This window comes from Manihot esculenta, chromosome 18 (genome assembly GCF_001659605.2).
Source record: "Manihot esculenta cultivar AM560-2 chromosome 18, M.esculenta_v8, whole genome shotgun sequence".
Taxonomy (NCBI): Eukaryota; Viridiplantae; Streptophyta; class Magnoliopsida; order Malpighiales; family Euphorbiaceae; genus Manihot; species Manihot esculenta.
Genome location: NC_035178.2, coordinates 5,260,006 through 5,285,806, shown reverse-complemented (window position 1 = coordinate 5,285,806; position 25,801 = coordinate 5,260,006). Strand labels below are relative to the sequence as shown.

The following is a 25,801-nucleotide window of genomic DNA, read 5'->3' as shown; positions in this document are numbered from 1 at the left end:
AGCTGAGATAAAATATAAAATTAGATTTGCATCCTACTTTGTAGACCAAATTTAAGAAAAAAACTTTACCAAAAAAATTTTTTTTTTAAAAGTCTAATGGTACTAAGCATAAATGTAAATGAATTTTGAAAATTTTAACCACCGTTAATGGCTTAGTAAAAAAACTAGAGAGTGAAGGGAAAAAACACAGTAAGACGAATAGTAAGCGTAGATTGGCCAATTCCCACATTGTGCACATAAATCCAAAGAGGCAGGCAAGTTGCGTTTCGATAGCGAAAATACATGCTAATGGATCAATTATTTTGACCATTTTGATTTTTGGTTAACTTTAAATATTCATAGTCGTAGTCGTAGAGTGTGAACTCTGTCACAATTCAATAAATACGACTCAAGCAGATACGACAAAGCTTCAGGCGACTTGACTGCTTTGAATAACTCGCTTGGGGAAAGTTCTAATTATTTTTTATTGGATTTGAAAGAGCAAATGGGTAGAAAACTAAGCCCCAAGGTGATTGTCTGGCTACCTAGGCCTACGCTTGCATGTCAAGATTGATAATTGAGTTCAAAAGTACTGACCTGGAAAGGTTAACTTAATTTTATAGTTTATTTTTATATATGTGTAAGGCCACAATTGTTCTAGATTCATATAAAATTTTCTAGGACTACAGTAAGTGACATTTTAAAAATATTTAACGGCCAACGGTTTCCTGACACTTATTTTTTATTTTGACAAATGGTGACTTGCTCTCCTAAACAACCCAAAAAAATTGGCGAGTCTATTAAAAACTATACATCACTCGAATACTACTTTTCTAAAGAGGACGCGATTCAAAGACTAAAGCCGACACCTCCGCCACCATTTGATCTTAAACTAAGGTGGTGACCAACTTTTTCATCTCAAATCAATTGTTTATTCTTGCAGGAGGGCTGTTAACCTTTTAAGTATTAATACGTCTTAACAAATGACTATCTAGAACTGAACATTAAAAGATTCTGAATGGCTGGCAAAACACACAGCTGCTACTCTGCTAATACAAAGCTCAAATTCAGGTATATAGTTATTGTAATTGTCAAGGATCAATAGAATATTGAATAAAGAAAAATAATAACAATAAAAAATCAGGATGAATGAAAAGGCTAATGGATCGCTACTGTCTTCATAATCGAGCAACATAAGAATTTGCCTGAGTGACATATCTCACCCATCGATAAGGGTTATAGGTATTAGACTTCTTTGCTATTTGTAAGTATTTCACCTGCATCAAGGAATCGCAATAAAGAATTGGATGACTTAAAAGGCACTCAAAGGAGTTGCAGCTTAAAGTATGCACACTAAGTTTATTTGATGGCGTTGGTAACTTATTTCGAACATAAAGCGTCCTCCAAAACCATGCAATACAAACCTCCCTGGGCATTACAAGGTACTCAACTGTTGCCCCACAGAATATTCCAGGATGCGGGATGGAAAGGGGATCACAGCTTGGACTGAACTAGATAACATCTTTAGAATACATCTGTTGGGCTCGTCAATCTACACCAACAATTATTTGCGCTGGAAGAATGGAGAAAAGGGACAAGTGGAATACAGGGTCCAGACTTAATAATGACCACTTCTAATTCATCCGAGAGTTTGAACACAACATAAAAAAAAATTATTCCAGGTAACGTTGTGCAAGTAATTGCAAAAACTCGGCCATCCTGGCCTAGACCATAGCAAACAAGACCAGTGAGTGAGGAGAAGAAGTAGGAGCTGCTAAAGGTATAATATAAATATGGTGGCCTAAGCACATGATAGATGTATACAGTTCAAAAGTTTCAAATTAGGCTAGCGGAGATTGCAGGCAAAGTTAATGGCTCACCTGAAGCCTAGAAGCATTGTACATTGGTATTGTGAATGTCATGCTAACTGGCCCAGCCTCCTTTGTGATATTCCCTGCACCAATCAACAAATATTTTGATTCGGTTACCATATGAAGCAAACATCACAATGCCTCAATGCAAATGATTCATAACTCATACCATGCAATTCCCGAGAAAATGCCAGCTTTGCGCGTAATGTATGTTCAGATCCACCAACAATCTATTGCATATTTGCATGTGTAAGTTAAATATTATTTAACTAATATCATAACTGCACTAAAAGGGAAAACTTTTTGGAACTCCAAGTGAGGCATGTTTAAGAAATTCATACCTTATTTAGTCCCCATTCAAGTCTTTTATTTGCTTCCTTGAAATCTGTTGTTTGCCCAATTGCTCCAGGTTCCAACTCAAAAGTAGCTCTATAAATGACCGGCAGGAAAATTAGCCAGAAAAACATTTATAGTATTTTGAGTTGAAACAAAGCTATCTGCACAACCACTACGATCTATCTCCAAAAACACGACTAAAAGTCAGAAGGACCCAAATCATTTAACATGCTGAATGCACGTTGACCGACACATACATCTGCCCAATTTTTATAAGGTTTAGACACCTGTCTACGAAGGCTACAGCAAGTCTACCAATTTTCAAATAGCTCCTCGCAATCTAGTTTGCGTCTTTAACAAAATGTAGTAACTAGTCATTGATCGGTTGCTTACAAGGCAGGCAAACAGATGTCTGCTATCCCTTTATAATGAACTTCCAAGTAATTTATGTCCACCATCTCCTGATCTCCCTCAAGCACATACTCAAACAGTTCCTAACAAATTCTATGTCACTTATTGTGAGCGAAGCAACTTACTTGTCATATTTTATAACAGTTTTCTTTTTTATAATGTATAACAGTTAGTATAGGCACAAGTTTGCTGCACAAACATTATGAAATGCATAGCCAGTAAGCACCACCAGGAAAGATGTTTTAAACCACAAGATCATATATTAAACTTTTGCAGAAATGCATAATTGAGTCAGTAAGTTCCAAAACATGTGCAACAGATGTCTGCTTAATTCACAAACAAGAAACAAACCGAATACCTGGTAGTATATTTTGGCAATGGCATCTGTACAGAAACTGCGTTTGCAGTAATGCTTGAGGGAAACTCGGCTGATATTTTAAGAATCACCTCAGCCTTTAGCACCAGCAAATATGGGAACAGCACAGTGATACAAGATCCATAAAAATGGTGATAAGCAATATAACTTTAAAAAACAATTGGAAATAAGCTGACCACAGGATGGTTACAGGTCGGAACTGGCAGTTCCATTGATGCAGGAAAGGGCCTAGAACTGGACTGCAGGGGGTGTTTCCCCAGAGTCTTTCAGGGAAAGTTCTGGTTTGATCCGGATTGAGGCAATCCAATAGTACTCATTTTTTCTTTAAGAAAAGGTTTGAGCCAAACCACTTGTTCACAGGGTAGCAATTCTGAGCCAGTTTAGAACCATGGAGGGTCAACAGTACCTGGGCTGGTTCCAAACCGGCCTTTGACTGTAGTTTACTTGCAAAGCAAAGCAATAAAAAGAGAAAAATACTATAATGAGCATCTTGCCTCATACCCGACACAATTATTATTATGCCATAATAAATGGTTCCTTATCTTGCTTAGTTACACAAATAAGATTTTTTTTTTCTTTTAAGAGACAGGTTTGCACCAGACCACTAGGCTAAAAAGCTGGTTCAAGGGGTGGCAGTTCCAGGCCAGTTCAGAAACATGGACGGTCAACAGTCTCAGGCCAGTTCTAAGCTAGCCGTAGGCCGTTTTTACTTGGAAAAGCAAAGTAATAAGAACGGAAAAAGTACTGTAATGAGCATCACACCACATGCCCAAACACAGTTAGCATGTTCACCTTGAGTGCTCCTGCTTCCTCAATCAAAGTATTAATGCGGAAAGGAGGCTTGAATTCCTGGGTCAAACGATAGTTCATGACAGGAAATTCACCATCTGGGGGTACCTGAAAAGCATAGGACTGCATAGCTAAGAAACAGGAGAAATAATTTGAACCTCTTCAATTAACATATGATTTTCAAGCTTACTGCTTGCATTGTTTTAATTTCACTCACCAAAGTCAATGTTCTATCCAGATCAAAATTATCAAGACGTACAGATTCATGGAAATTACAATCATCAAGCATCACTGCTCCTGACCCAAATGAACTTCTAGAATCTGTAACAGTAACCAGCAACAATTGAGAGAGAGAGAGTCAACCAAAAATTAAAGGAAGTAGCTTCAAAGTAAATGTGATTTTCCTTGTCCTAAAACCTTGATGAGTACTCATCACGCTTTCCCAGAGATGCATATCACAAAGCAACATAATCATGTTTTTTTTTTTGTTGTTTTTTGAGGTAATCATGCAAAAAATTGAAATATACCATAGACTGATCTTCCACTGCCTCCTCCTATGCTCAGGTCTTCATTAAGGGCTAACCGAATTTCAGGATTTCCAGTCAGATAACACTTCATTTGAATGGTGCCATCAATTTCAGATGTCAATATATAACCCTGTTTATAGAAACAATATTAATTAACAAATGGCTTAGTGTGGAGATTAAGCAAGAGTATTTTTTTATGAGCAAACAAACTAGTTTACTCAACAAAAGATCATAAGAGATTCCATGAAAAATTCATAAAAAATTCAATGTAGTATGATTGAAGACATTTAGTGATACCACAATGCAGTTCTAACCACATCTTGGTAACAAGTTCATCAAGTTGATAGCTGCAAGCATGCAACTGCATTACCAAAGAAAATGCTAATGCAATTTGCCAATTGGATGTGTGCATGATAAAGGGATAAATGCACTAAAATTTAACTGTATATTTCAACACAATTAACCAGAGGGATTTGAACATGACAAGGCAACAACACAAAAAGAGGCAACTATAGTTGAAATGTCACCCTGACTTGTCTCAAATAACCAATACTTACACTAGAGCTGAATGTGACACTGATTTTCTCAATTATATCCACAAATATTTCCTCCCTCTTCCTACCTCCAGGCTCATTAGCCACCACAGATTTTGTAACAGCCATGCCTGGCATTCTTTTTGTCCCTTGCTGCATTCAGCAAAAGTCAAATGAAATGAAAGATAGAAGCTATATAAAATCAAGGTTATCCAAGTATTACAGTGTGATTAAAAAGATCAATTCATACCGTAAAAATAGTAGCAGGGTTCAGAGGCTGCAAACGGCCAGCATCAATGACAATTGGCTCATTGAAAACATAGGACTTCAACAACTCAGTGGATGTTGTTTGTACATAACCAAAATCCTGGAACAAGAACACAATTGAGGGACTCACTAAAAACTCCCAGTTATACTTTATACCCCTAGTAAAAAGTCACAATTTCATGGAAAGCACATGTCGAGTACTTCCATACACAGAAAAAAATAAATAGTACATTCTGCCAAAAATTCAAGTGGATTGATGTAAGGTACAGCATGATACAATAGCTACATAAACATCCATTCACAAACCATTTAGAATTTTTGGAAGAGCAGCTGAGAAGAAAATATAAATGTCATCGGCAACAATTTTGAAGGGAAGAAAAGCATCTCTACCATGAAACTAATAGAATTCTTGAGAGAAAAAAAGGGGAAATTACTTATACATCCTTAATTTATGTCAAATTTAATACATATGTCCCTCTATTTCTAAAGCTCAACATTTACGTCCCTATTTTTTGACTCTGCAAAACTGAAGGTCCCTCCAACGAAAACAGTATTTTCTTTCAATTTGATAAAGTAAAAGTATAGGGAAAACTATTTATTTTTTAAGAAATCACAGGACATATTTGACATAACCCAAGAATTAAAAGATACTATATATTTAAGGGTATTTTAGTCATTTCCAAGCTAAGTAATGGAAAATTAGACGAAGACCCTCTAGTTTGATGGAATCAAAATATAGGAATTAAACTATTGAGTTTTAAAAATAAAGGAACAAGTGTGTTAATTTTAACATAACTCAGGGACGTAAAAGTTACCCAAAAAAAATTGTACTTTCAAAGTCAACAACAAAGAAGAATAATTATACAGAAAAGCTAGAAACAAAAACATGAGATTTAAGTTCTAAAATTTCAATCTAATTAATAGCACAGATTATAAAGGACGAGCACAAAATCTTCACACATGTCCAAACACACGGCAACAAAAAGTATAGAAAGCATGATAAGGAAACTTACTATCACTTCGTCAAGCAATTCATACACAAGCACAAAGTTTTTCCGCAAGGAATCTTCGTTGAGAATCCCAAGGTAATCTTTGATAACGCGTGCAACCCTTTGTAAGAGTTCCAAGACCAGAGAAGGTGACACATTAACTCTTGAGGTTGCAACAAAAAATAATCCAACAACCTTTACGTGAAAGTAATTCACCCCATCCACATTCTGTTGATGGAACAACAAAATTATAAAAAAGAATATTAGCATACTGTTCTATATTGACCAAGCACTATCTAACAAAAAATACTCTAGAAACCACATCAAAGAATTAGGTAAATGCACAACTATCTTGATAAAAACAAAATCAACAATAACTCTGCATAGATAATGAACTTTAGAAGAGTACATTTCAAAAAAAGAAGTAGAAATGCTCTTGATATGCCATCAAGAAACAATTAAGGCAACATTCTTAAAGTTTTGTTATTATTAGAATGTCCTAAAATCCACTTAATTATTCAGACAATTTCTAAAACAAATAAGGTCTTTCGACTGAGCAAGGAAAAAAAATAATTTCTTTGAGGGGACAAACTTAGTTAACAGATATAAATTGTTGGGATGTACACACAAACACACATAAATATTGGTCCATCCTTTAAGAATGCAACAAAAAAGCCCAGAGAGGAGTTGATGCATTTCCACATCCAGTAACACATGAAATTCAGCAATAATTAACAAAGAAGGCATAGATTCTTCTACTCAAAATGTTACGTGCAAATGGATATGAAACTACACTGATACGGTGTGTTTTATCTAATATAAGAAATAAAGGAAAAGAGAGGTAGCAGATTGCGATAGCCACACTTTTGGTATGGGACAGGGACACACGTGTTTCTGTTATGTACGTTAGAGCTATATATAGTAGAGTCAGTGATATCTGAACACATCAAGTATACTCAATACAGAATTACAGGGTAGGATTCTCTCTGTTTGGCTACTTTGTGTGGTTTTCTCTTTCTATTTTTTGTTTCCCTATTTCTCTCTGTATTCTTTGTGTGTTATCAATTGGTACCAGAGCAAACGGTTCTCAGCTATGGCAGAAGGTACAAGATCTCAAGAATGGAGGAAAGAGATGGCTAATTTGGTGTTTGAATCTGAACGTAGACTGGAGTCTAGACTGCAAGAGATGATGAATGAACTCAAGGAATTGATGATGGGAAAAAATAATGAGCCTTAGTCGAGTGGATCCAAGAGTGAGGAGCAATGTGAATCGAATTGGTGGAAGTAGAGACAATAGTAGCCCTTGGGGTAGCAGTACTAAGTTGGAGTTTACTAGATTTGAAGGAGAAGGATTGGAAGGGTGACTTTTGAGATGTGAGTATTTTTTTGAGATGGGTAAAATAACCCCTGAAAATCGTGTGAAAGTTGCAACTATTCATTTGGAGAGAAGGGCTATCCAATGGCATCATGGTTATGTGGATGTTCATGTATGTGGGTGTTCATGGAGCAGCAACCTTTGAAAGCTGGAATACTTATGTTAATGCATTAAGTGCAAGGTTTAGGAAGCAAGTTTACGATGATCCAATAGCTGAACTGAGAAATTTGAGGCAGACTGATTCATTACAAGATTACATGGATGCATTTGACAGGATCTATCCTAAAGCAGGTATTACTGAAGCACATTCTCTGACTTTTTTTTTTGGTATGGGTTAAATGATGAAATACAAATGGCAGTGCATATGTTCAAACCCACAAGTCTATCTGAGGCATTTTCCCTAGCCAGACTCTTAGAATTATCTGTGACAGCCATACAACATAAACCTAAACCAAGGAAACCTACATTCTTCTCTTCTAGTTCCAGCAATTACTAAAAACCCATGACTCTCACCACTCCTACACCAACTTTCACCAAACAAAATTCTGTCACTAAAATATCCACATCTCACCAACAAAACTCAGCTTAATACCAACCAAAATAAAACAACCAGACCTTTACTTACCAGTAGAGAGATGGATGAAAAGAGGGCTGAGGGGTTATGTTACTGGTATGCTGAGAGATTTATACCTGGCCATAAATGTAGAAAGAAACAGCTATTTATGATACAAATTAAAGAGGTAATTGAGGAAGATGAAATGGAAGAAGCGGTTAATAATTTGGAGGAGGGAGATGAGTGTTTACAGGAGGGACAATTGTCCTTGAATGCCTTGTGGGGAACTGGATCCAATCAAACTATGATGCTCAAAGGGCTGTGTGGAAAAGTGAGATTACATGTGCATGTTGCTACTGGAAGCACACATAACTTCATTAATGAACAAGTTATCAAGAAGCTGGATTACCCTGTGCAGGAAGTGAATGGAATATGGGTTGAAATAGCCAATGGGCAAGAAATGAAGTGTAATTCACTATGCAAAGATTTTGTATGGAAGATGCAGGATCAGGAGTTTAAGGCTGATGTTTATTTGTTGACTCTAGACAATTATGATCTTATTCTGGCAATCCAATAGCTCAAGGCACTGGTTAAAATTGAATGGGACCTCTCACTATGGAGTTTTCCTTGGACTCTAAACGTTATTTCCTCTAAGGAGAGTATATTCCAATTAAGAAGCATGGATTGAGCATGCTTAGTGTTAAATATGAAGAAGGTCTTGGGCAGTATCACTTGGAGAAGATCAAAGATTCTGGTCCATACTTGCTGAATTTAGCACAAGAGGCTCAACATGAATGGATTGAGTTATAGAAGTTGCTGCAAAATTATTCAGATATTTTTCAAAATCCTAAAGGGTTGCCACCTCAAAGAGTTTATGATCATAAGATTCCTATCAAAGAAGGTTCACATCCTGTGAATGCTAGGCCCTATAGGTATGCAGCAGAACAAAAGGCTGTCATAGAGCAGATGATCAACGAGATGTTAGAAGCTGGAATTATTCAACGTAGCCATAGTCCTTATGCCAATCCCGTTGTCTTGGTGAAGAAGAAAGGCAATACTTAGAGAATGTGTGTAGACTATAGAGGTCTAAATGCCATCACCATTAAAGATAAATTCCCCATACCCTTAATAGAGGAACTGTTGGAGGAATTGGGAGGGGGGGGGAAGATTTTTACAAAGTTAGATCTTAGATCTGGCTACTGGCAGGTGAGAATGAAGCTCGAGGATGTTCACAAGACTGCATTCAGAACTCATGAAGGCCATTATGAGTTCCTAGTGATGCCTTTCGGCCTTACTAATGCTCCATCAACTTTTCAGTCTCTCATGAATGCCATCTTCAAGCCTTACCTCAGAAAGCATGTTCTGATATTTTTTGATGATATACTTGTGTTTAGAAAAAGTAAATTGGAGCACTTGCAACATTTGCAGTCTGTTTTGGAAATAATGAGGATTCATCAACTGTATGCCAAAGCTAACAAATGTCACTTTGCAGTAGCTTCAGTGGAATATTTGGGACATGTGACAACCCCTGAAAGAGAAAGATACATGCAGTGCAAGCTTGGCTAGCTCCACAAACCATTAAGCAACTCAGAAGTTTCTGTTTCTTGGGCGGCTTTACTGGATACTACAGGAGATTTGTGAAAAGCTATGGACAAATAGCTAAGCCTCTCAATGAATTGTTGAAGAAGGAAAATTTTTCTTGGAATGAAGTTGCCGAGTTGGTGATTCAGAAGCTCAAGGAAGTGATGATCACTGCTCCAGTTTTGGAAGGGATAGGGGCAGTGCTAATGCAGGATGGCCACCCTATTGCATACATTAGTAAAGTCCTTTCTCCCAAAAATAGATGCTTGTCCACATATGAGAGGGAATTGTTGGCCGTGCTATTTGCAATTAAGCATTGGGAACATTATTTATTACCTAGACACTTCGTGATAAGAACTGATCATAAAAGACTTAAGTTTCTCCTTGAGCAGAGAGTAAGTACAACAGCTCAACAAGCATGGTTAACAAAACTGCAACCTTTTGATTGTGAGATCCAATACAAACAGGGTTTTGAGAACAGAGCTGCAGATGCCTTGTCTAAGCTATCTTCAGGAACAACAATGGCTATTACCACACGATTTTACTAGATCAGTTGATGGTAGCTATCAGGAGTACATGACAGACAGATGAATCTTTAGCCAAACTAATTGCAAAATTGCAAGCTGGTTCTAGTAGTCATTCGAAATATACATGGAGGCAAAATCAGCTTAAGCGAAAAGGAAAGTTGGTAATTAACAATTCCAAAGAAGTAAGTTGTTGGAGCTTTATCATGACAGTGGGGTCGGAGGACATTCAAGAGTTTCTGTAACTGCAGAAGACTTGCTTCTATCATTTATGGAAAGGCATGTGGAGAATGGTTAGAAAGTATGTACAAAACTGTGTGACTTGTCAACAGAACAAGTATGAAATTGTAGCACTACCAGGGACCCTTCAACCATTGCCCCAACCTAAAAGCCTGTTTACAGATATCACAATGGACTTTATAGAGGGTCTACCAAAATCTCAAGGAAAAACTGTGACAATGGTGGTAGTAGATAGACTAACCAAATATGCCCATTTTATTGGTCTTTCACATCCTTACACAGCAAAGAATATGGCACAGTCCTTTTTTAGATCGACACCATAGTCAGCGACAAAGATCCTGTCTTTACCAGTCAGTTTCGGCAAGAATTCTTCAAGCTTCAGAGAGTCTCTCTGAATTTATCTACAACTTATCACCCACAAACAGATGGCCTGTCTGAGTTTGGAGATGCCACATGCTTGGGTACAGTGGTTGTCGCTAGCAGAGCTTTGATACAATATTTCTTATCAGTCTACTATTAGAATAACTCCTTTTGAGGCACTGTATGGCATAACTTCCCCCATACATATCCCTTAGATTCCAAATAATTCTGAAGTAGCTGCTATTGACATATTTTTAAGGGATTGGGAGACTGCTATTGATATACTTAAATAGAATCTAACTAGGGTTGCTAGCAGAATGAAACAATTGACTGATAGGAAGAGAACTGAGCGATCATTCCAAGTGGGAGATATGGTATACTTAAAGCTGAAGCCATTCATCCAACAATCATTACCTCGTTCAAGTCACAAGTTAAGCAGAAGGTATTATGGACCCTTTCCAGCAATTGAGAAGGTGGGAATGGTAGCTTACAGACTGCAGTTACCTGAAGAAACTAAACTCTGATGTTTTCATGTTTCTATACTTAAATCTGCTCACACACCGTTAGAGGCTATAGGAAGTTTACCAGATGATGCTTCCTCAGCCCTGCCTTTCCCACAAGCTGTTCTGGACAGAAAGATGGTGAAGAAAAGGAATCAAGCTGTGACTAAATGGCTTATACAGTGGGCAGCACTGACACCTGAAGAAGCTACATGGGAATTTGCATATAAAATGCAAGCTCGCTATCCCACTTTTGTTCCTTGAGGTCAAGAAACTTGTTAAGGGGAAGGTAGTTGATACAATGCGTTTTATCTAATATAAGAAATAAAGGAAAAGAGAGGTAGCAGATTGCGATAGCACAGCTTTTGGTATGGGACAGGGGCACGTTTGTTTCTGTTATGTACGTTAGAGCTATATATATAGTAGAGTCAGTGATATCTGAACGTATCAAATATACTCAACACGGAATGACAGAGGAGGATTCTCTCTGTTTGGCTACTTTGTGTGGTTTTCTCTTTCTATTTTCTGTTTCCATATTTCTCTGTATTCTCTGTTTCCACATCCAGTAACACATGAAATTCAGCAATAATTAACAAAGAAGGCATAGATTCTTCTACCCAAAATGTTACGTGCAAATGGATATGAAACTACACTTATTCAGAAACATAATACCTACAAAGACAGGAGGCGCCTCTTCTTGTCCATCCTCCTTCCAAAATTTAACTTTACGGAAAAATATTTCTGCACTTCCTTTTGGCACTTCACCGCGATCTGCAATGCAATTAACAATTTAACATAGCTGAAATGCAGAAAATAAAGTAAAAAAACCAATAGATACGAGCTCGCTCTCATCCATTACCCAATGCCAAAAGCGAAAATCAATCTCTAATCTTATTGAAATGTTCTAGTTCAGAAAGCAAATTTTGACTCTCGCGCTGGATCTGTAGCATCTAAATTGCAACTCCAGCTAATTTTGAATGTTAAAAAAGATAGTTTATGAAATTTTTGAACAGAATTATCTAAATTAAGCAAAATTTATGAGAGATCCATCGATGAAATAGGGGAGAAACAGAAGATACAGAACGTACAGTCGCGAAAGACAATACTATCGCCCCGCTGCGAGAGCACAAAGAACTGAGAGATCATGATTTCTCTGCTTCCTCTTTCCTTCGCTTTCTGAATCTGCGTCCCTGTAAACTAGGCTTGGGCGTTTTTTCCCCGTTGGCTTCGAGTGCTTGACACAGTGACTGACGATTTTTTTAATCTATGCGCTTGTGTTTTGCTAATTGCACTTAGACCCCTTGAAACCTTCTTCTATGACAAGTTTTGCTTCATTAAAAAATTAAAATCCCTATTTTTTTCAACTAATATTAATTAATTACAAAGGAAACCCCTATACTCCAGAAATTATAAATGAAAAAAAATGTAATTCATTCTTATAATAATGAGATAATTTATTAATCAAATATAAAATTATCAATTCATTTTCTTACTGGTATTTCAGTTGACATTACAATTTAATCATTAAAATTTTAGAATTTACAACATTCTAATCCTAAAATTATTTATTTTTAAATAAAATTAAATTAACTGAAAAAAAAAAAACCACAGACTCACTTTAAAATATTTAAAAGTGATAATTTTATTCGATATTTTAATAATAGTTTAGAAATAAAGTTAGACTAAAATATATAATTTGATATTTTCAGAGAAATATTTTGTGAATAATCTTATCAATAAATTTTAAAATATAACCTACTGCAAAAACGTATACTATAGCTACTACAATAGGTCAGCAGATCACTTTGTTAAACTCAGAAGCAGAATATTTCTTTGGCACTCAGGCCTACTCTTCAATTTATTATAGATAAATGATTTTTGAAGAATATGAAGATGTATAAATGTTGAATATTATATAGATTTCAAATTTACAGTTCTAAATTCTACAAATAGCTTTTACACTTGATTCTTGCAGCAGCTAAATGGGTTTACTTAGATCAGTTGGCAATGGTGTTTGTATATGATTGATTTATCACAATAAATCAAATGTATTTACAATCTTTTGAATGCATTTCTGTTCACATCAGCATGGTCTTTGCAATGGCAGAATCCAAATTCTGGGATGAAGGAAGATGCAAAGAAACTCAGCTCCACAACTCTCTGTCTTTGGCTGAGAATATACTGCCATGGCCACCACTGCTTCTTGTTTTGAAATCAAGAGTCCACTTCTCAAATGTACAATTCAAGAAATCATAGTATCCTCCATGAACAGAGAGCGTCTCTTTCCTCACCCTCTCTTCGATCCACGGGTATGTTAGCAAGTTCAGCAACGAAAGATTGATAGATTCCTGCAACGATTGAATTAGATTCTCACTTTAGCAGCAGCTGGCTCACAAAATGTTCTCATCTTTCAAATTATAGTGACTAAATATTTCTTTTCAAAGGACTCAGAATTGCAAGTATTTTCACAAGTGAATGGGGATAAATACAACACACCTTCTCACAGTGCTTGCATTGCTGGTCAAAGCTAAGGCCATTTGCATCAGCTTTTGTTCTTAACTTTGCATTTTTTGCAATAGCAACCCATTTCTCAACAAAGCTACAAGGCACAAAAAAGTACAGCAATGAGAAAATTAAGACAAAACCAAAAAGGGTGTTGAGAAAATTTGTTAAGAAGTTTGTATCCAACAAGAAAGTGAAATGAACAAGTCAAAATTCAAATCTACCTATGGTTCTCTTCATCTTGCATATTCATGAGAGCTTGAATTCCTGCGCAGTTACTATGACCAATGATGAATATATTTTCAACCTACAAGCATTAACAATCGCTTTGTATGCTCAAATACAAGTCGAAGTCATATATAGCAGAAGGAATTGTATGAAGTTTCAATGGAAACACCTAAGCCCCAATAATTTTCTACGTGTGGGCTCAAAAGCACAAATTTTGCATCTCTTTAAGGAACAAATGATTTTGGATGTGAAGGAAAAGAAACACTCACTTCAAGAGTATTTACAGCAAACTGAAGGGCAGCATTAGTTTCTGTTGGTCCATTCTGTGAAAAAGAAATGAAACTAAGAACTCAGCTATGCTTAGTAGACAATATTGAAGTAGAGCATAATTGGCTATACCTCAAGTGGGGGGACAATGTTAGCAACATTTCGGACCATAAAAGCTTCTCCAGGTTGAAATCCAAGAATATTAGAGGGACAAACCCTAGAATCTACACAGGCAATCACCATAAACTGTTCAAGTTGTCAGTATGACAAGAACCATGCAAGTTTACTTGCAATGAAGAAAAATGACTTTCTAGAGCAGCAAGAAACACCAAACAAAACCAAGTTTGTTTATCACCTTGGGTGTTTGCACATCAGCAAGAGTTTGAAAATGCTCCATTTCTTCTCTGTTAAAATCATGCATCATTGAGAAGACAAAAATGCTAATAGAAATCCTTCATTTGATTGTATATGTCACTTACAGATACTTGTGCTTCTTGAAATTCAGAAATCTCTGCTTCATCTCATCAAAAGATACGAGCCCACTCCCAGTTTTGGGCATATTCTGTGCTTTAGCACTTTTAAGTTGTTGCTCGAGTGAACTAATTGAAGCATCTAATCTGAAAAAGGGTACCTCTCTATAGATGAAAATTGAGTCACTAAAAAAGAAATTTGAATTTCTTAACAAGCATCTTCTGACCAGAAAAGAAAATTCAATAAATTCATGCATTGAGTCATTGACTTCCATGTAAACAAATGGTTGTTTCCATCATAATTCAGAGACAGAAGAACAATTTCACACAAAATTAAATAGGTTTCACAGCAAAATCCAACGCATAAGCTTCAATTGAGCTTACTTATGTGAAGAGGGCAATCCTAATCGATCATTATCTTCAACTTTCTCTTGCAGCTTCTCCTGTCAAAAGAAGAAGAAACCCCATACTTAATAAGATGCACTTCTGCAAATAATTGTAGGCAAAATAAGCAAAATCCGAAGATGAAGCAAGAAGAACTCACTGAACTCGAAATAGAACAGTTTCTGGGGAAACCAACCAAGGAATTGGTAAAACGAGAAAAGGGTAAGCAGACATGAAAGCCTAATGAAGTAATAATCGGATGAGATCTTATTCCTGAAATGTAGGAAGATTTAACTGAGATAAGAATTAAGAAGTTCAGGCAAAAAAAAGGGAAAAAGAAAAAATGAAGTGGGGGCTTACGGGATTGCCAGACCATCTCCGCTGTGGATGTACCATTCGGGGAGAGCATTCAGCTGGCTTATTAATTATTGTCTGGTCAGGTTGCGTAACGTGCTTGATCTTATCCATTTGCATAAAGAATATGGCTATGGCTTATCCCATTCCCATCTTTATGGGATTGGAGATTATATGCAGATCGAGAAAGCTACTAGTCTACTTTTCTTCCTTTATGATGCATGAGAATATTGGAAAGCAAAGCAAAGCAAAGCAAAGCGCGATGGGGATGGGGTGCTTCCTCACTCTAGATATATTTTACAATTTTATAATACAACCCTTATAGTATGGTTGTAACATGTTATTCTCTTTGCTATATGACTTTTTAGTTCTAATTTTTTTTGGCTCATTTGTTCTATATTTTTCTTATATCCTTGCTACTAGTTGTACTTTATAATGCTGAGAAGGGATTCAGATTCATTTTATCTGCTGCATTTTGAAGGTCCTGATTTCTTCTAATTATAGTATTTTATCGTTTCTTTCGATTTGGTTTCATTATTTTATTTTGTGAATATTTTAGTATCGTCTTCTATCTGTTTTGAGAATATTTTAGTGCTGTCTTCCTACTATTTTTGGAGGATTTATTATTTTTGCTGTTGATTTCTATTTTTTTAGGCTTATTTGCTTTGTTGGTCTTCTTGTTTCATCTGAGATTTTTAAAATTTTTTTATTTAGCATCTAACTATGTAAATTAATTTTTTTTTAATTTTAAACTCTAATAAGGTGTATTATGTTAAATTTTTGTTTATTTTTAATAATAATTTTCTTTTATAAAAAAAAATCAAGCTACTTGTCATGGTGAAGTTCGGGTTGGACATGAATTGGTCTAATTAAAACTAATTACATTCTTTAAATTTGAAGAAATTAAATTGATTTTTTAAAATTGTATCTGGTCTGACTGTAGATATAAAAATCAATTTTTTAAAGATAAAATATGATTCATATGGAACTGGTAAAGCAACAAGCAAGTCCCGACGAGCTACGGAGGCCAAGTTTAGGGAGGAAGGCCTTCCACCTAGATTTGTTTGTGCAATGTATGATTTTTGTTTTTTTTATGTGAGAAAATTTGCATATTTTCTTTTTCATTTTTTTCTTATAAATTAGAAAATGGTGATTCTATACAAAATTATTGTCTTTTATTGTATAAGTATTTTTAAAAAAAAATTAAATTTTTTTAACAAATAAAAAATACATTTTTTTAATAAAAAATAAAAAATAAAAAATTACCCAAATAGAAAACTCCACACTTTTAAAATATCTCAATCAACAAAATTAACTTTAAAAATTAAAAAAGATTTAAAATATTTTAAATGTATTATATTTTCTATGACTAAATTGATTAATTTATAAATCACTTTATTTATTTTACGATAATAATATCTCAATAATTTATTTATATTTTCATATAACTTTAAAAATATTATTAATATAATTAAACATTCATTCCCCCTTCTGCGTCAAAATTTCATTTTCGCCAGGTGAGATGAGATGGGTGGTAAAAATTCCTCTCTTTCTGAATTTTTTTAAAAATTTATTAGTTCATACCTATAAATTTTTAAACTTAATTAATTATTTAACAATACAATTATTCAGTCATTGTTATTATGTTAGCTATTCTATCAATACCATAATTATTCTTTTAAATTTAGTTCTTGACATTTAAAATAAACTATAATTTTTTCATATTTTAATATTATAAATTATTTAGTCATTAGCTAATAAAAATAAAAATAAAATAATTAAATAATTATATTTTAAAATAATAAGGATCTTCTAATTGAGTTTAAAGATTATAGATTCTCCATTCTTCTTTCTTGGGTAATGCTACTGTGACATTGGTGGACCAGCTATTACCAACTCCCAATAAACTTCGATAGAAAGAAGAAAAACTCCCAGTAAACAAATACTATTAAAATATAAATAAAAAAAATTTTTCATTTTTGATTCCCAAACTCATCGTCACAACTAACCAAACCGTAACCTCGAACCCGTTTATTCCCATGGACCACCTGCCCTAGTCCAGAACCCGAGACCCGATTTTCCACAACGGCCTTCAATGCTCGTCTCAGAATTCCTACCTCGTCATCTCCACCATCACCACCGCTAGCCCATTGCAACACCACCACACTTTTAGTCCGTCCTCCAACCGTCATCATCTCAGCCCGGACCGCTCTGGCTCGAACCAAACGGATAGCGTGAGATAAATCACGGTTCAACCCAGGCCTATCCTCACAGCAAACGCTAACCATCATCGTCTTCACCTCACCATCACAATAACTCAAAGTCGCCTCGTCTGATTCTCCTGGAAACGCACAGAAATGCTCAGGCTCTGCTCCTCTTACACTGCAGCTAATGCTACAGCTACCATCGGTATCCTGATGACGCGCCACGTGAGCGGCTTGACTCCTTAGCTCCTTCACGTGATGCACCACCTCCGCTAGCAACGAGGCCTTGTCTGTCTGTTTATATTGGAAAATAAGAGAGAAACCAAAATTACGGTATTGCCCCTAAGATTTGACGATAATCACGAGCTGAGGCATTCGAAAAGAGAGAGAAAAAAATAACGAACCTTGGTGGTGCTGGGAAGAAGAGTACGGAGAGTAGAGAGGTGAGCGTTGATACGCTGTCTGCGTCTCCTCTCAGCTTCCTTATGGCTCTTGCATGCATCCGTTGATTTCTTCTCCGATCTCGACGAGGAGCTGAGAATAGATTCTCCGGCGTCTAAGTCCATTACGTTGACGAGGCTTGGGTCTCGATGAACAAACTCATAGCAGCTTTGAAAAGGAAGCATCTGTAACAGCTAGGTAAAAAAGAAAAGGAGAGATATTGCGGCAGGTAAGGCGGAGGACATGCAAGGAGTAAAGTGCAGAGCACAGAAAGAAGAAGAAGAAGAAGAACGAGGAGATGAAAACTGAAAAAATGAAAGTCGAAAGTGGAGTTCTGAGTGGGAGACTGAAGTTTACAATTAAAAGATGATAGACAGTGTTTTATACTCCCTCCGTTTTTTTATCTTACACTTTTTTTTTAATATTATAATAACATATATATTAATTATTATAATTTTATTTTATTTTTAAAAATCTCTTACAATCTTTTACATATTTAATAAAATTTAATATTTTTAAAAGAATATAATTAAAAATTAATAAAAATTATTTTTTTAATATATATAAAAAATTAAAATAAATAAAAAATCATAAAATAAAAAGAGTAAAAATTATGAAACGCATGAAGTATATATTAATTTATTTTTATTATTATATCTTTTTACCGCTGATTGTCTAAGTGTAGTGTTGAAAGGTAAATCGTTATTTGAGGACAACGGAAAGGACCGAGTCTGATTGGGTAGTAGATGTGTGAACGTACACGCCAGCGAATGTGAAGATACTCTCATTTTAAATAAATTAGAAAAAAAAACACACTATATTTAATAAAACAATAAATTTTATATTTCATTTCTTAATATCTCATTCAGTTATATTGTCAATTATAAAATTATTTTAATTATTACTAAATTTTAGTCTTGCATTAGCAAGTGAATAAATAAATAAATTATCATTTAAAAAATAACATAGAATTTAAGATGAATGAGATAGAAAATAAATTTATTTCTGAGGATGAAATAATAATTATATTCATATTTTGGTAATTATTTAAATATAATATATATAAAAACCTATTTTGGTAATTATTGTAAGTACAAATTGAAAATTATAAATTGTCCTGGGAAATAAAGGGAAGGGATATATTGGTGTCAGGGGACTGTACAAGCACTATTTGCAGACAAGAGAGTCTGATGCAGGAAATGATACAGTTCAACAATAATGGTTGAATAACGTATAGATAAAACGATAGCGTTTTATCTAATTTTGAAGTGGTTTCAAAATTGGGAAACGTTACATTTAAATTTTCAATTAATAATAATAATACTCCATTTTTAAATTAAACTAAATCAAAATTAAAAGATAATAACTTTATTTTCTCCCTTCACCTCTGGAAGTAAATTATTATATCCTTATTTTTATAATAAATTTTATCAAATAATATATATTTAAAAGGATAGTTATTTATTTTATATATTTATAAATGTGAATATACATATAAATCTAATTTAATAGTGAATTTATTTGTTTATATTAATATTTTGTTATATTAAAAGCGAATTAGTAGTATTTAGTTAATTTAGTGAAAGTCTGTAATGGGGGATGAGTCGTAATTCCACAAAGAAAGCGAAACGTGGCAGAGTCATTTTCATGGCAGTGGAGGATTACTCTATAATGCAAGCATACGGCGGCGCCGACAGCTTTTATGCGAGGAATTGTAAGAAAGGGGAATCAAAAGGGACACAACAGATCATGGCCCCGACAACCTCTTTTGCCCGCCATCATTCGCCTATCTTTCATTTTCACACTCAAACAACATTAATTAATCACTTCCTAATCCTACGCTCCTTTCCTTAATCCTTTCCTTTTCCCTGTGCAAGTCTAGTCAAGCGAGCCTCTGCTAAGTAACCCCACGCATTCCTCTATTATTTACTCTGTGGTTTTCACCTGTTAGAGCCGACAAGAGCATCTCTGTCTTGTGGAATTTTTGTAAGATATGCTAAAAAAAATGAAATTTATTACATGGTCAATGTGAGAAATTCTGAGGATTCAAATATTTGTTTTAAAGGGAAGAAAAGAAACGTAAGGTGGGACAGTATCTGTAAAACTTGCATGTGAGCTAGTAGGGTAGCCCCATGGAAACCTCTGATGGGCATGCAGCACTGGTAGACTAACAATTCCTATTACTTTTTTTTTTTTTTTTGTCTTTTTTTTAACCTGTGTTCAAGAAATATTAGTTTTCACATATTAAGAGCATATTCTTTAATATTAGCTTAGTGCATTTAGGATAAATACATATTGGTAAATTTTTATTGGTCAAGTTGTGGTAAAAAATTTCCATACGTATATAAGGAGAGGAGTGGGAAGATAATTCCAATTCACATGGGCTATGAAGGTGACAGTTCCTCCCTGCAATTGGCAATTTTCCAGGTTCTCAGTATATCCTCTGTTCTTCCTGCTTTATGCATGTTAAAACTACTAGTTTTTATTCTCTTTATATTTGTATTATGAGACCTTAGAGTTTTTTTTTTTTTTTAATTTTTATTTATCCAGCTAAAAAAAGCGTATCATAAATCCTTACATATAATGAAGTAAATAAAAATGAGATTATCAATTAATTCAAAGACGATGAAGAGAAGAATTGTTTGGGACCAAAACCTACGTAGCACACGCAGGGGATTGAAGCCCTAATCCTTTGGCATTTTGTTTTGGTTGTGATGAGATGTTTTACAACACAGTAGAGTAGATGAATAAGTGTGGGACCAATCCGAAGAATTTGACCTGCATTTTCTTTCTCTCTCTCTCTCTCTCATATAATTATATAAAATGTCAGAGGAAAAAACAAAGAAAGCCAACAGAGGAGGGGACAAAAGGTTTAGAATAGAGAGAGTCCTACAGGTTTTATAACAGTAATAAAAACTTACAGATGTGTCCTGCTTCTTCCTCTTCTCCTCCTCAATGAATAAACTACTGCCTTTTCTGATTAAAACAAAAAAAACCACTGCTTTGCTGTGTCCTATGAGTATTTCATAATTATCCAATAAAGGAATGACACATATTCTAAATGCTTTATACTCATTCTAGCTCCGTTGTATTTATACACTGCAGCATTGTTTGTCTTAATGCGCGCCCCCCTCTGCATGAAGCTTTAATTTACACAGGTAATAAGAAACTACAGGATCAATGACAATGGTCCACACTGGTGTAGTTCAAATAATATTTTGAGTGATACACATACATTTGTTAATCTTATTTTAGGTGTTTCCCATTTATTATATTAGGATAATACAAATTCCTTGAATCAGTAAGACAAGTGGTAAAATAAATAAATAAAGGAGACAAGCTTAAACAAACAAGGGAATAAGGAAAAATATTAAACAAGATAGGTTTGATAGTACATTTTGACAAGTATCCAAGTGCCAGATAACAGAAGCTTAATCTAACTGTAATCCTTGGAGTTGAGAACCACTCTGTTTAAAGATCTCCTTGCAATTATCCACAAGGCAAGCTAGAAATCTCATAGGAAATTTATCAAAACCCCTATAAAATTATGCAACTCAATTGACTAAACTTGCATCAGGCATCATATGGCTACAAATTTGTTGTGATTCCCTTCAAGCACAATCCCTTGTGCCGGCACCAAGATCTTGGACTAGACTAAAAAGCAAAGCAAAATATAAGTGAACTTGCACCCATACCGAGCTTTGTTCCGTACACAATTTCTAACATCTAAGAGAGGAGGAAGAGAAGAATTGATGCTGCAGCAGGGAAAATGGAAAATGTCTTGCAATTAGTAACAAATGTACTAAAAACTCATATAAATGATTTCTTTTTGCGGAATGGAGATCCAGAAGGGGCGACTAAACCAAGAGTTTGCATGACTTTGGTTCTCCGTGCACTCAGTTCTTGAGATCTTCCAGACAAAGCTGCATCCTACGAGCAATAGCAAAATTCAGCAAGTCTATATTTGAAAAGAGATGGGCAAAAACATGTAATGTTTCTTTTTTAAAAGATCATTCAAAATAGAAGGAAGCAGACTGTAGACTCGCAGAGACGGTTGAAATGTTAAACTCTTGGTTCTTTAGTACCTTATTTTGCTTAGAGGATTTCACATCTTGCTTAGGGCTTTTACATTTTGCACCTGCAGCACCTTGCTTATTTTTCTTAAGTCTCTTCTGATTGCTGTCATGCTCTTCAGTTTCCTTGGTACCTGGACGCTTGTGCTTGAGTTGTTTGCACGCTCCATCTTGTGATGTAGGACAAGAAGAACAAATGGTCAATATAAGCAAATTCTCTAGAGAAACAAATAAGAAATTTCCAAATTAAATAGTTAATTACAGAAGGATGTAAGTTTCTGTAATAGATTATCACATGTTGTGCGCCAATACATGATAACAGGAAATATAGGAAGACTAGTACAAAGAATGAGTAAGCCAATAACAAACAGAATAACCTCAAGGTAAGTGCGCAGAAAATGAGAGTATTAAAGTGGACATATTTGCAATATGGGAAAGAGTCGTACAAGAAATGAATAATTTAAGAAAAGTGGAAGCGACACTTGATTGACAACAAGTTAAAGAGGGCACAGGAGACAACTGGGATGGCTTGACCAGATCCAGCACTGTCTAGGCAGATGCAGCAATGCACAAGATTGAGCAAGACTAAAAATAGACGAAAGTTGACATGGAGATAAATGGTGAAGAAAGACATAGACACCTTTGGACCTTTCTTAAAATGTAGCCTTTAAGTCGAATAGAATGGAAGAATATGATTCATATATCCAATCAGATGGCATTAAGTTGAGAATAATAAGTAATTTAAACTATCAAACCTTTCATTCCAAATCTTAATCCTTGTTGATGCAACCTTGGATTATTTCTTTACTTCAAACCTCTTACACAAGGCATTCAAATTAACCCCCTTCTGAAGAAATCCATCGTATTGAAATCAACTCAACTAAGCTTTAGTCCTCAATTAGTTAGGATTGGCTACTTAATCTTGCTCAGCTCAAATAACCATAAGCAGTGGTATATAAAACCTTGCTCTCCAGTAATAAACATATTATGCATAAAGTGCAACATGATCACGATTCATGCCTAACTTTTCAGATATGTCATATCAGGCAATATGCAGCAAGCCCATGTGAAAGGAAAATGAGACAATAGATGGCTGACCTTTAGATTTGGTTACTTTCCCCTTTCCTCGACCAGATTTTGATGAAGAAAGATCCTACAGCATAGCCAAATGACATGACAAACCAAAAATTACAATAATGTATCATTTATTTGCTACAACTGCAACTTCATTACCATGCTCACGAGCAAGACTTTGTTACGAGTAACTTCACTACGAGATCAATAAAGTTACCTGCTCCAGAGCTCTCATAAATATTTCTTGATAACTACCACTGTGCTGCTCAAGTGTCTATGAATTCAAAGATGCAGACAAAATCAAGTTGATAGTCAAAATCTGTTGAAAGAAAAATATGTTCAATTGAACACATATAATACACTGCATTACAAATAGTTGCATATCAGTACTTACAATCTGAAACTCAGAACAATATTTAATGGGATCCACGTACATGCTACAAAAGAAAATGCTAGACAAGTTAGTCTCTATTGCTTAACCAGTAAGAAAGAAAAGACAGTGGGAAAGGCACCAACTATTCATAGCTTCCATAGAGCCTAACCCGAACGTCCCCCATTAATCTACCATCGGCTTTGTTGCTCTCAACAACCTGCCAAACAAATAAGTGGTAAATATTCCAAATGATCTTTAACAGAAAGGCTACAGAATTAAACCAGTAAACACTTTATGTGGCGCACCACAGCAGGCCACCAGGAACCACCAGAAAGCTTGACCCAAATTACTCCTCCAAGCTTGGGCACCCCCTTCAAATGCTCAGCTGCAACTCTTTCCCCACAATCATCCCTATCATGACTTTTGCTACTTGTACAGCCTTTAACTTCCATAGCTTTTAGCTTTGTTTCAAACAACCTAATTTAAGAAGCAAAAACAAGTCCCTTGATAAGAAAATCATCAACTTCATAGACAATAAAGAAACATATTTGAATCAACATCGGCACTTTTTCAGCGATGGTAAACAATCCTCCAATAGAATCATGTGAACATATCATTTAAAAGGTTTCACAAGCATCCACTTCTTAAACTCTCAAAAAATGAAAACGAAAACGAAAAGAATAACTTCACTGATATACTAAACAACAAATGCTCTATCATTTAACCCCATTAACTCCTGATAAGAACACGAACAGCGTAGCTCGTGTCCTAAAGTAAGTGATCCACCAAAACATTCAAAACCCTAAGTACCCAAAACTCCGATTTGATCAGTCAGACAGATACATCTCAAAACTCTAGAGTTTTCACCCAAATGGAGCAGAAACCCATTAACTTCGTGTCAATTACAAGAAAGATCTCATTACCTTTTCTGATTCTCATTTCACAATTCAGCAACAAACTAAAAATCCCATTTTAACAAACAAAAGAACAAAGCTAAGGATCGACTCAAAATCACAAGAAAAACAAAAGAACAGTGACTTTGGCACTCACCCTTGAGAAATGAGAAGTGGGTTAGCAAGAGGAGCTCCCTAGTTGAAAGTGACGGACTGTGAATTGACAGATTAACGAGATAGTCGTGAAGATGAAAAGAGAGGGAGAAAATAAACAGAGCAGCTCTTATGTGTGCAGTAATGTCAGAGTAATTCCATGACAATATTTTCCCGGAGACTAATTAATTCGGATTTAGCAATTTAATCTAGTCAGGTAAAATTATATCTCAAACATATATCTTTACTCAATAAACAGCTCAATTGTATTCTCATTATTAAGTTGTATCAAAATATCTTTCTATATACATATATTATATTACTATTTGTTCATTTTCTTATTAAAAAATCCTTAATTAGTATTTAATTTTAATGTGTTTAAAATTGTAAAAAATTACTAATAAATTTATTTAATATATATTTTATAAAATTAAAAAATTAATTAATAAATTTTTACCTATCATAGAAATGAAGAATGACTAAAAATTATAAGTGAAATTTTTAGAATTTTAAAAATATTTTGATATATTTTTTAAAATCAATAAATTAACTAATAAAAGATAAAAACTAAATAGTTTGAATTGAAAAAATCATTTTATCCACAATTATAACAATATATACTTTTTTTAATTGAAGGACATTTTAAGATTTTGTTTATTTTTAAAAAATATTTTTTATATTTATTTTTTATTGTATGAAATATTTAAAAAATTTAATTAAAGTTATGACTTTCTACTTTAAAAAAATCATTTTTTACGCATTAAATTTTTTATATATAAATTTATTAATAAATTATATTTTTTAAATTAAAATTAAGTAATAAAAAAAATATTTTGTTAAAAAATATTTTATTTTTTAAATATAAATTATTTTTTGCAAACAAACCAATTAACTTTTAAATAATCTGAATGAGAAAATTAAATTTAAAGGTGTTTTAGTAATTTTACAAGTTTTTTCTTTATTTAAAATTAGAGGTGTTTCTTTTGGTGTTTTATTTCCAGATTTGGTTGTTACTTTGTAGGAGTTTATTTTTAAAAGCTACTCGTTTATTCTTTCTATTCTTGAGCCACTTTAAGCGTGATTGGTTAGGGGAAGTTCCTTAATGCGACTTGTAGGCATCCATCTCTTTCTGCAAAACTCCTCCCTTCTTTGTTGGTGCTTCAATCTATGTCTA

General features: G+C 34.5%; 4 protein-coding genes across 11 annotated transcripts; all 4 read right to left on the bottom strand.

Moving 5' to 3' along the window:
• Window positions 1–955: 955 nt before the first annotated feature.
• LOC110606672 (AP-4 complex subunit mu) lies at window positions 956–12,502 on the bottom strand. The gene is made up of 13 exons (XM_021745592.2): window positions 12,300–12,502; window positions 11,888–11,982; window positions 6,103–6,306; window positions 5,073–5,189; window positions 4,847–4,975; window positions 4,290–4,419; window positions 3,980–4,083; window positions 3,766–3,870; window positions 2,956–3,050; window positions 2,192–2,279; window positions 2,020–2,080; window positions 1,860–1,933; window positions 956–1,256 (listed from the first exon to the last, which is right to left on the bottom strand). Exons 1-13 carry the CDS (start codon window positions 12,355–12,357, stop codon window positions 1,158–1,160), a joined length of 1,359 nt encoding a protein of 452 aa, XP_021601284.1. The 5' UTR covers window positions 12,358–12,502; the 3' UTR covers window positions 956–1,157.
• Window positions 12,503–13,105: 603 nt separating this feature from the next.
• On the bottom strand, window positions 13,106–15,701 carry LOC110605816 (beta carbonic anhydrase 5, chloroplastic). 6 transcript variants are annotated; one of them, XM_021744461.2, is made up of 10 exons: window positions 15,423–15,701; window positions 15,228–15,335; window positions 15,063–15,121; window positions 14,688–14,864; window positions 14,564–14,612; window positions 14,341–14,454; window positions 14,211–14,264; window positions 13,938–14,020; window positions 13,708–13,810; window positions 13,106–13,559 (listed from the first exon to the last, which is right to left on the bottom strand). In XM_021744461.2, exons 2-10 carry the CDS (start codon window positions 15,294–15,296, stop codon window positions 13,356–13,358), a joined length of 912 nt encoding a protein of 303 aa, XP_021600153.2. In that variant the 5' UTR covers window positions 15,297–15,335; window positions 15,423–15,701; the 3' UTR covers window positions 13,106–13,355. The 6 variants fall into 6 exon arrangements, with proteins under 6 accessions (XP_021600153.2, XP_043808805.1, XP_021600155.2 ...); XM_043952870.1 differs by having other exon boundaries at window positions 15,223–15,335; window positions 15,423–15,700; XM_021744463.2 differs by having other exon boundaries at window positions 14,688–14,843; window positions 15,423–15,700.
• A 1,630-nt stretch (window positions 15,702–17,331) lies between these two features.
• LOC110605818 (transcription factor bHLH30) lies at window positions 17,332–18,434 on the bottom strand. The gene is made up of 2 exons (XM_021744465.2): window positions 18,025–18,434; window positions 17,332–17,914 (listed from the first exon to the last, which is right to left on the bottom strand). Exons 1-2 carry the CDS (start codon window positions 18,244–18,246, stop codon window positions 17,390–17,392), a joined length of 747 nt encoding a protein of 248 aa, XP_021600157.2. The 5' UTR covers window positions 18,247–18,434; the 3' UTR covers window positions 17,332–17,389.
• A 2,968-nt stretch (window positions 18,435–21,402) lies between these two features.
• LOC110605758 lies at window positions 21,403–24,830 on the bottom strand. 3 transcript variants are annotated; one of them, XM_021744384.2, is made up of 8 exons: window positions 24,632–24,830; window positions 23,887–24,058; window positions 23,725–23,798; window positions 23,603–23,645; window positions 23,426–23,482; window positions 23,233–23,287; window positions 22,147–22,304; window positions 21,403–21,984 (listed from the first exon to the last, which is right to left on the bottom strand). In XM_021744384.2, the coding sequence occupies exons 2-8, from the start codon at window positions 24,031–24,033 to the stop codon at window positions 21,958–21,960; spliced, it is 561 nt and encodes a 186-aa protein (XP_021600076.2). In that variant the 5' UTR covers window positions 24,034–24,058; window positions 24,632–24,830; the 3' UTR covers window positions 21,403–21,957. The 3 variants fall into 3 exon arrangements, with proteins under 3 accessions (XP_021600076.2, XP_021600073.2, XP_021600074.2); XM_021744381.2 differs by having other exon boundaries at window positions 21,403–21,991; window positions 24,632–24,825; XM_021744382.2 differs by lacking the exon at window positions 24,632–24,830 and adding an exon at window positions 24,505–24,631 and having other exon boundaries at window positions 21,403–21,991.
• Window positions 24,831–25,801: the final 971 nt, after the last annotated feature.

Coding starts and splice junctions, on each gene's coding strand:
- LOC110606672 (XM_021745592.2), bottom strand. CDS start 12,357: ATGATCTCTCAGTTCTTTGTGCTCTCGCAGCGGGGCGATAGTATTGTC. Junction 4,084..4,289: donor CAGTGGAAGATCAGTCTATG/GTATATTTCAAT, acceptor TTACTGTTACAG/ATTCTAGAAGTTCATTTGGG. Junction 2,280..2,955: donor TTGCCAAAATATACTACCAG/GTATTCGGTTTG, acceptor GGTCATTTATAG/AGCTACTTTTGAGTTGGAAC.
- LOC110605758 (XM_021744381.2), bottom strand. CDS start 24,033: ATGGAAGTTAAAGGCTGTACAAGTAGCAAAAGTCATGATAGGGATGAT. Junction 23,646..23,724: donor CTCTATGGAAGCTATGAATA/GTTGGTGCCTTT, acceptor TTTCTTTTGTAG/CATGTACGTGGATCCCATTA. Junction 23,288..23,425: donor TTATGAGAGCTCTGGAGCAG/GTAACTTTATTG, acceptor GCTATGCTGTAG/GATCTTTCTTCATCAAAATC.
- LOC110605818 (XM_021744465.2), bottom strand. CDS start 18,246: ATGCTTCCTTTTCAAAGCTGCTATGAGTTTGTTCATCGAGACCCAAGC. Junction 17,915..18,024: donor TTCTTCCCAGCACCACCAAG/GTTCGTTATTTT, acceptor CAATATAAACAG/ACAGACAAGGCCTCGTTGCT.
- LOC110605816 (XM_043952870.1), bottom strand. CDS start 15,471: ATGCTCTCCCCGAATGGTACATCCACAGCGGAGATGGTCTGGCAATCC. Junction 13,811..13,937: donor CAAGATGAAGAGAACCATAG/GTAGATTTGAAT, acceptor TGTGCCTTGTAG/CTTTGTTGAGAAATGGGTTG. Junction 13,560..13,707: donor AATGCAAGCACTGTGAGAAG/GTGTGTTGTATT, acceptor CAATCGTTGCAG/GAATCTATCAATCTTTCGTT.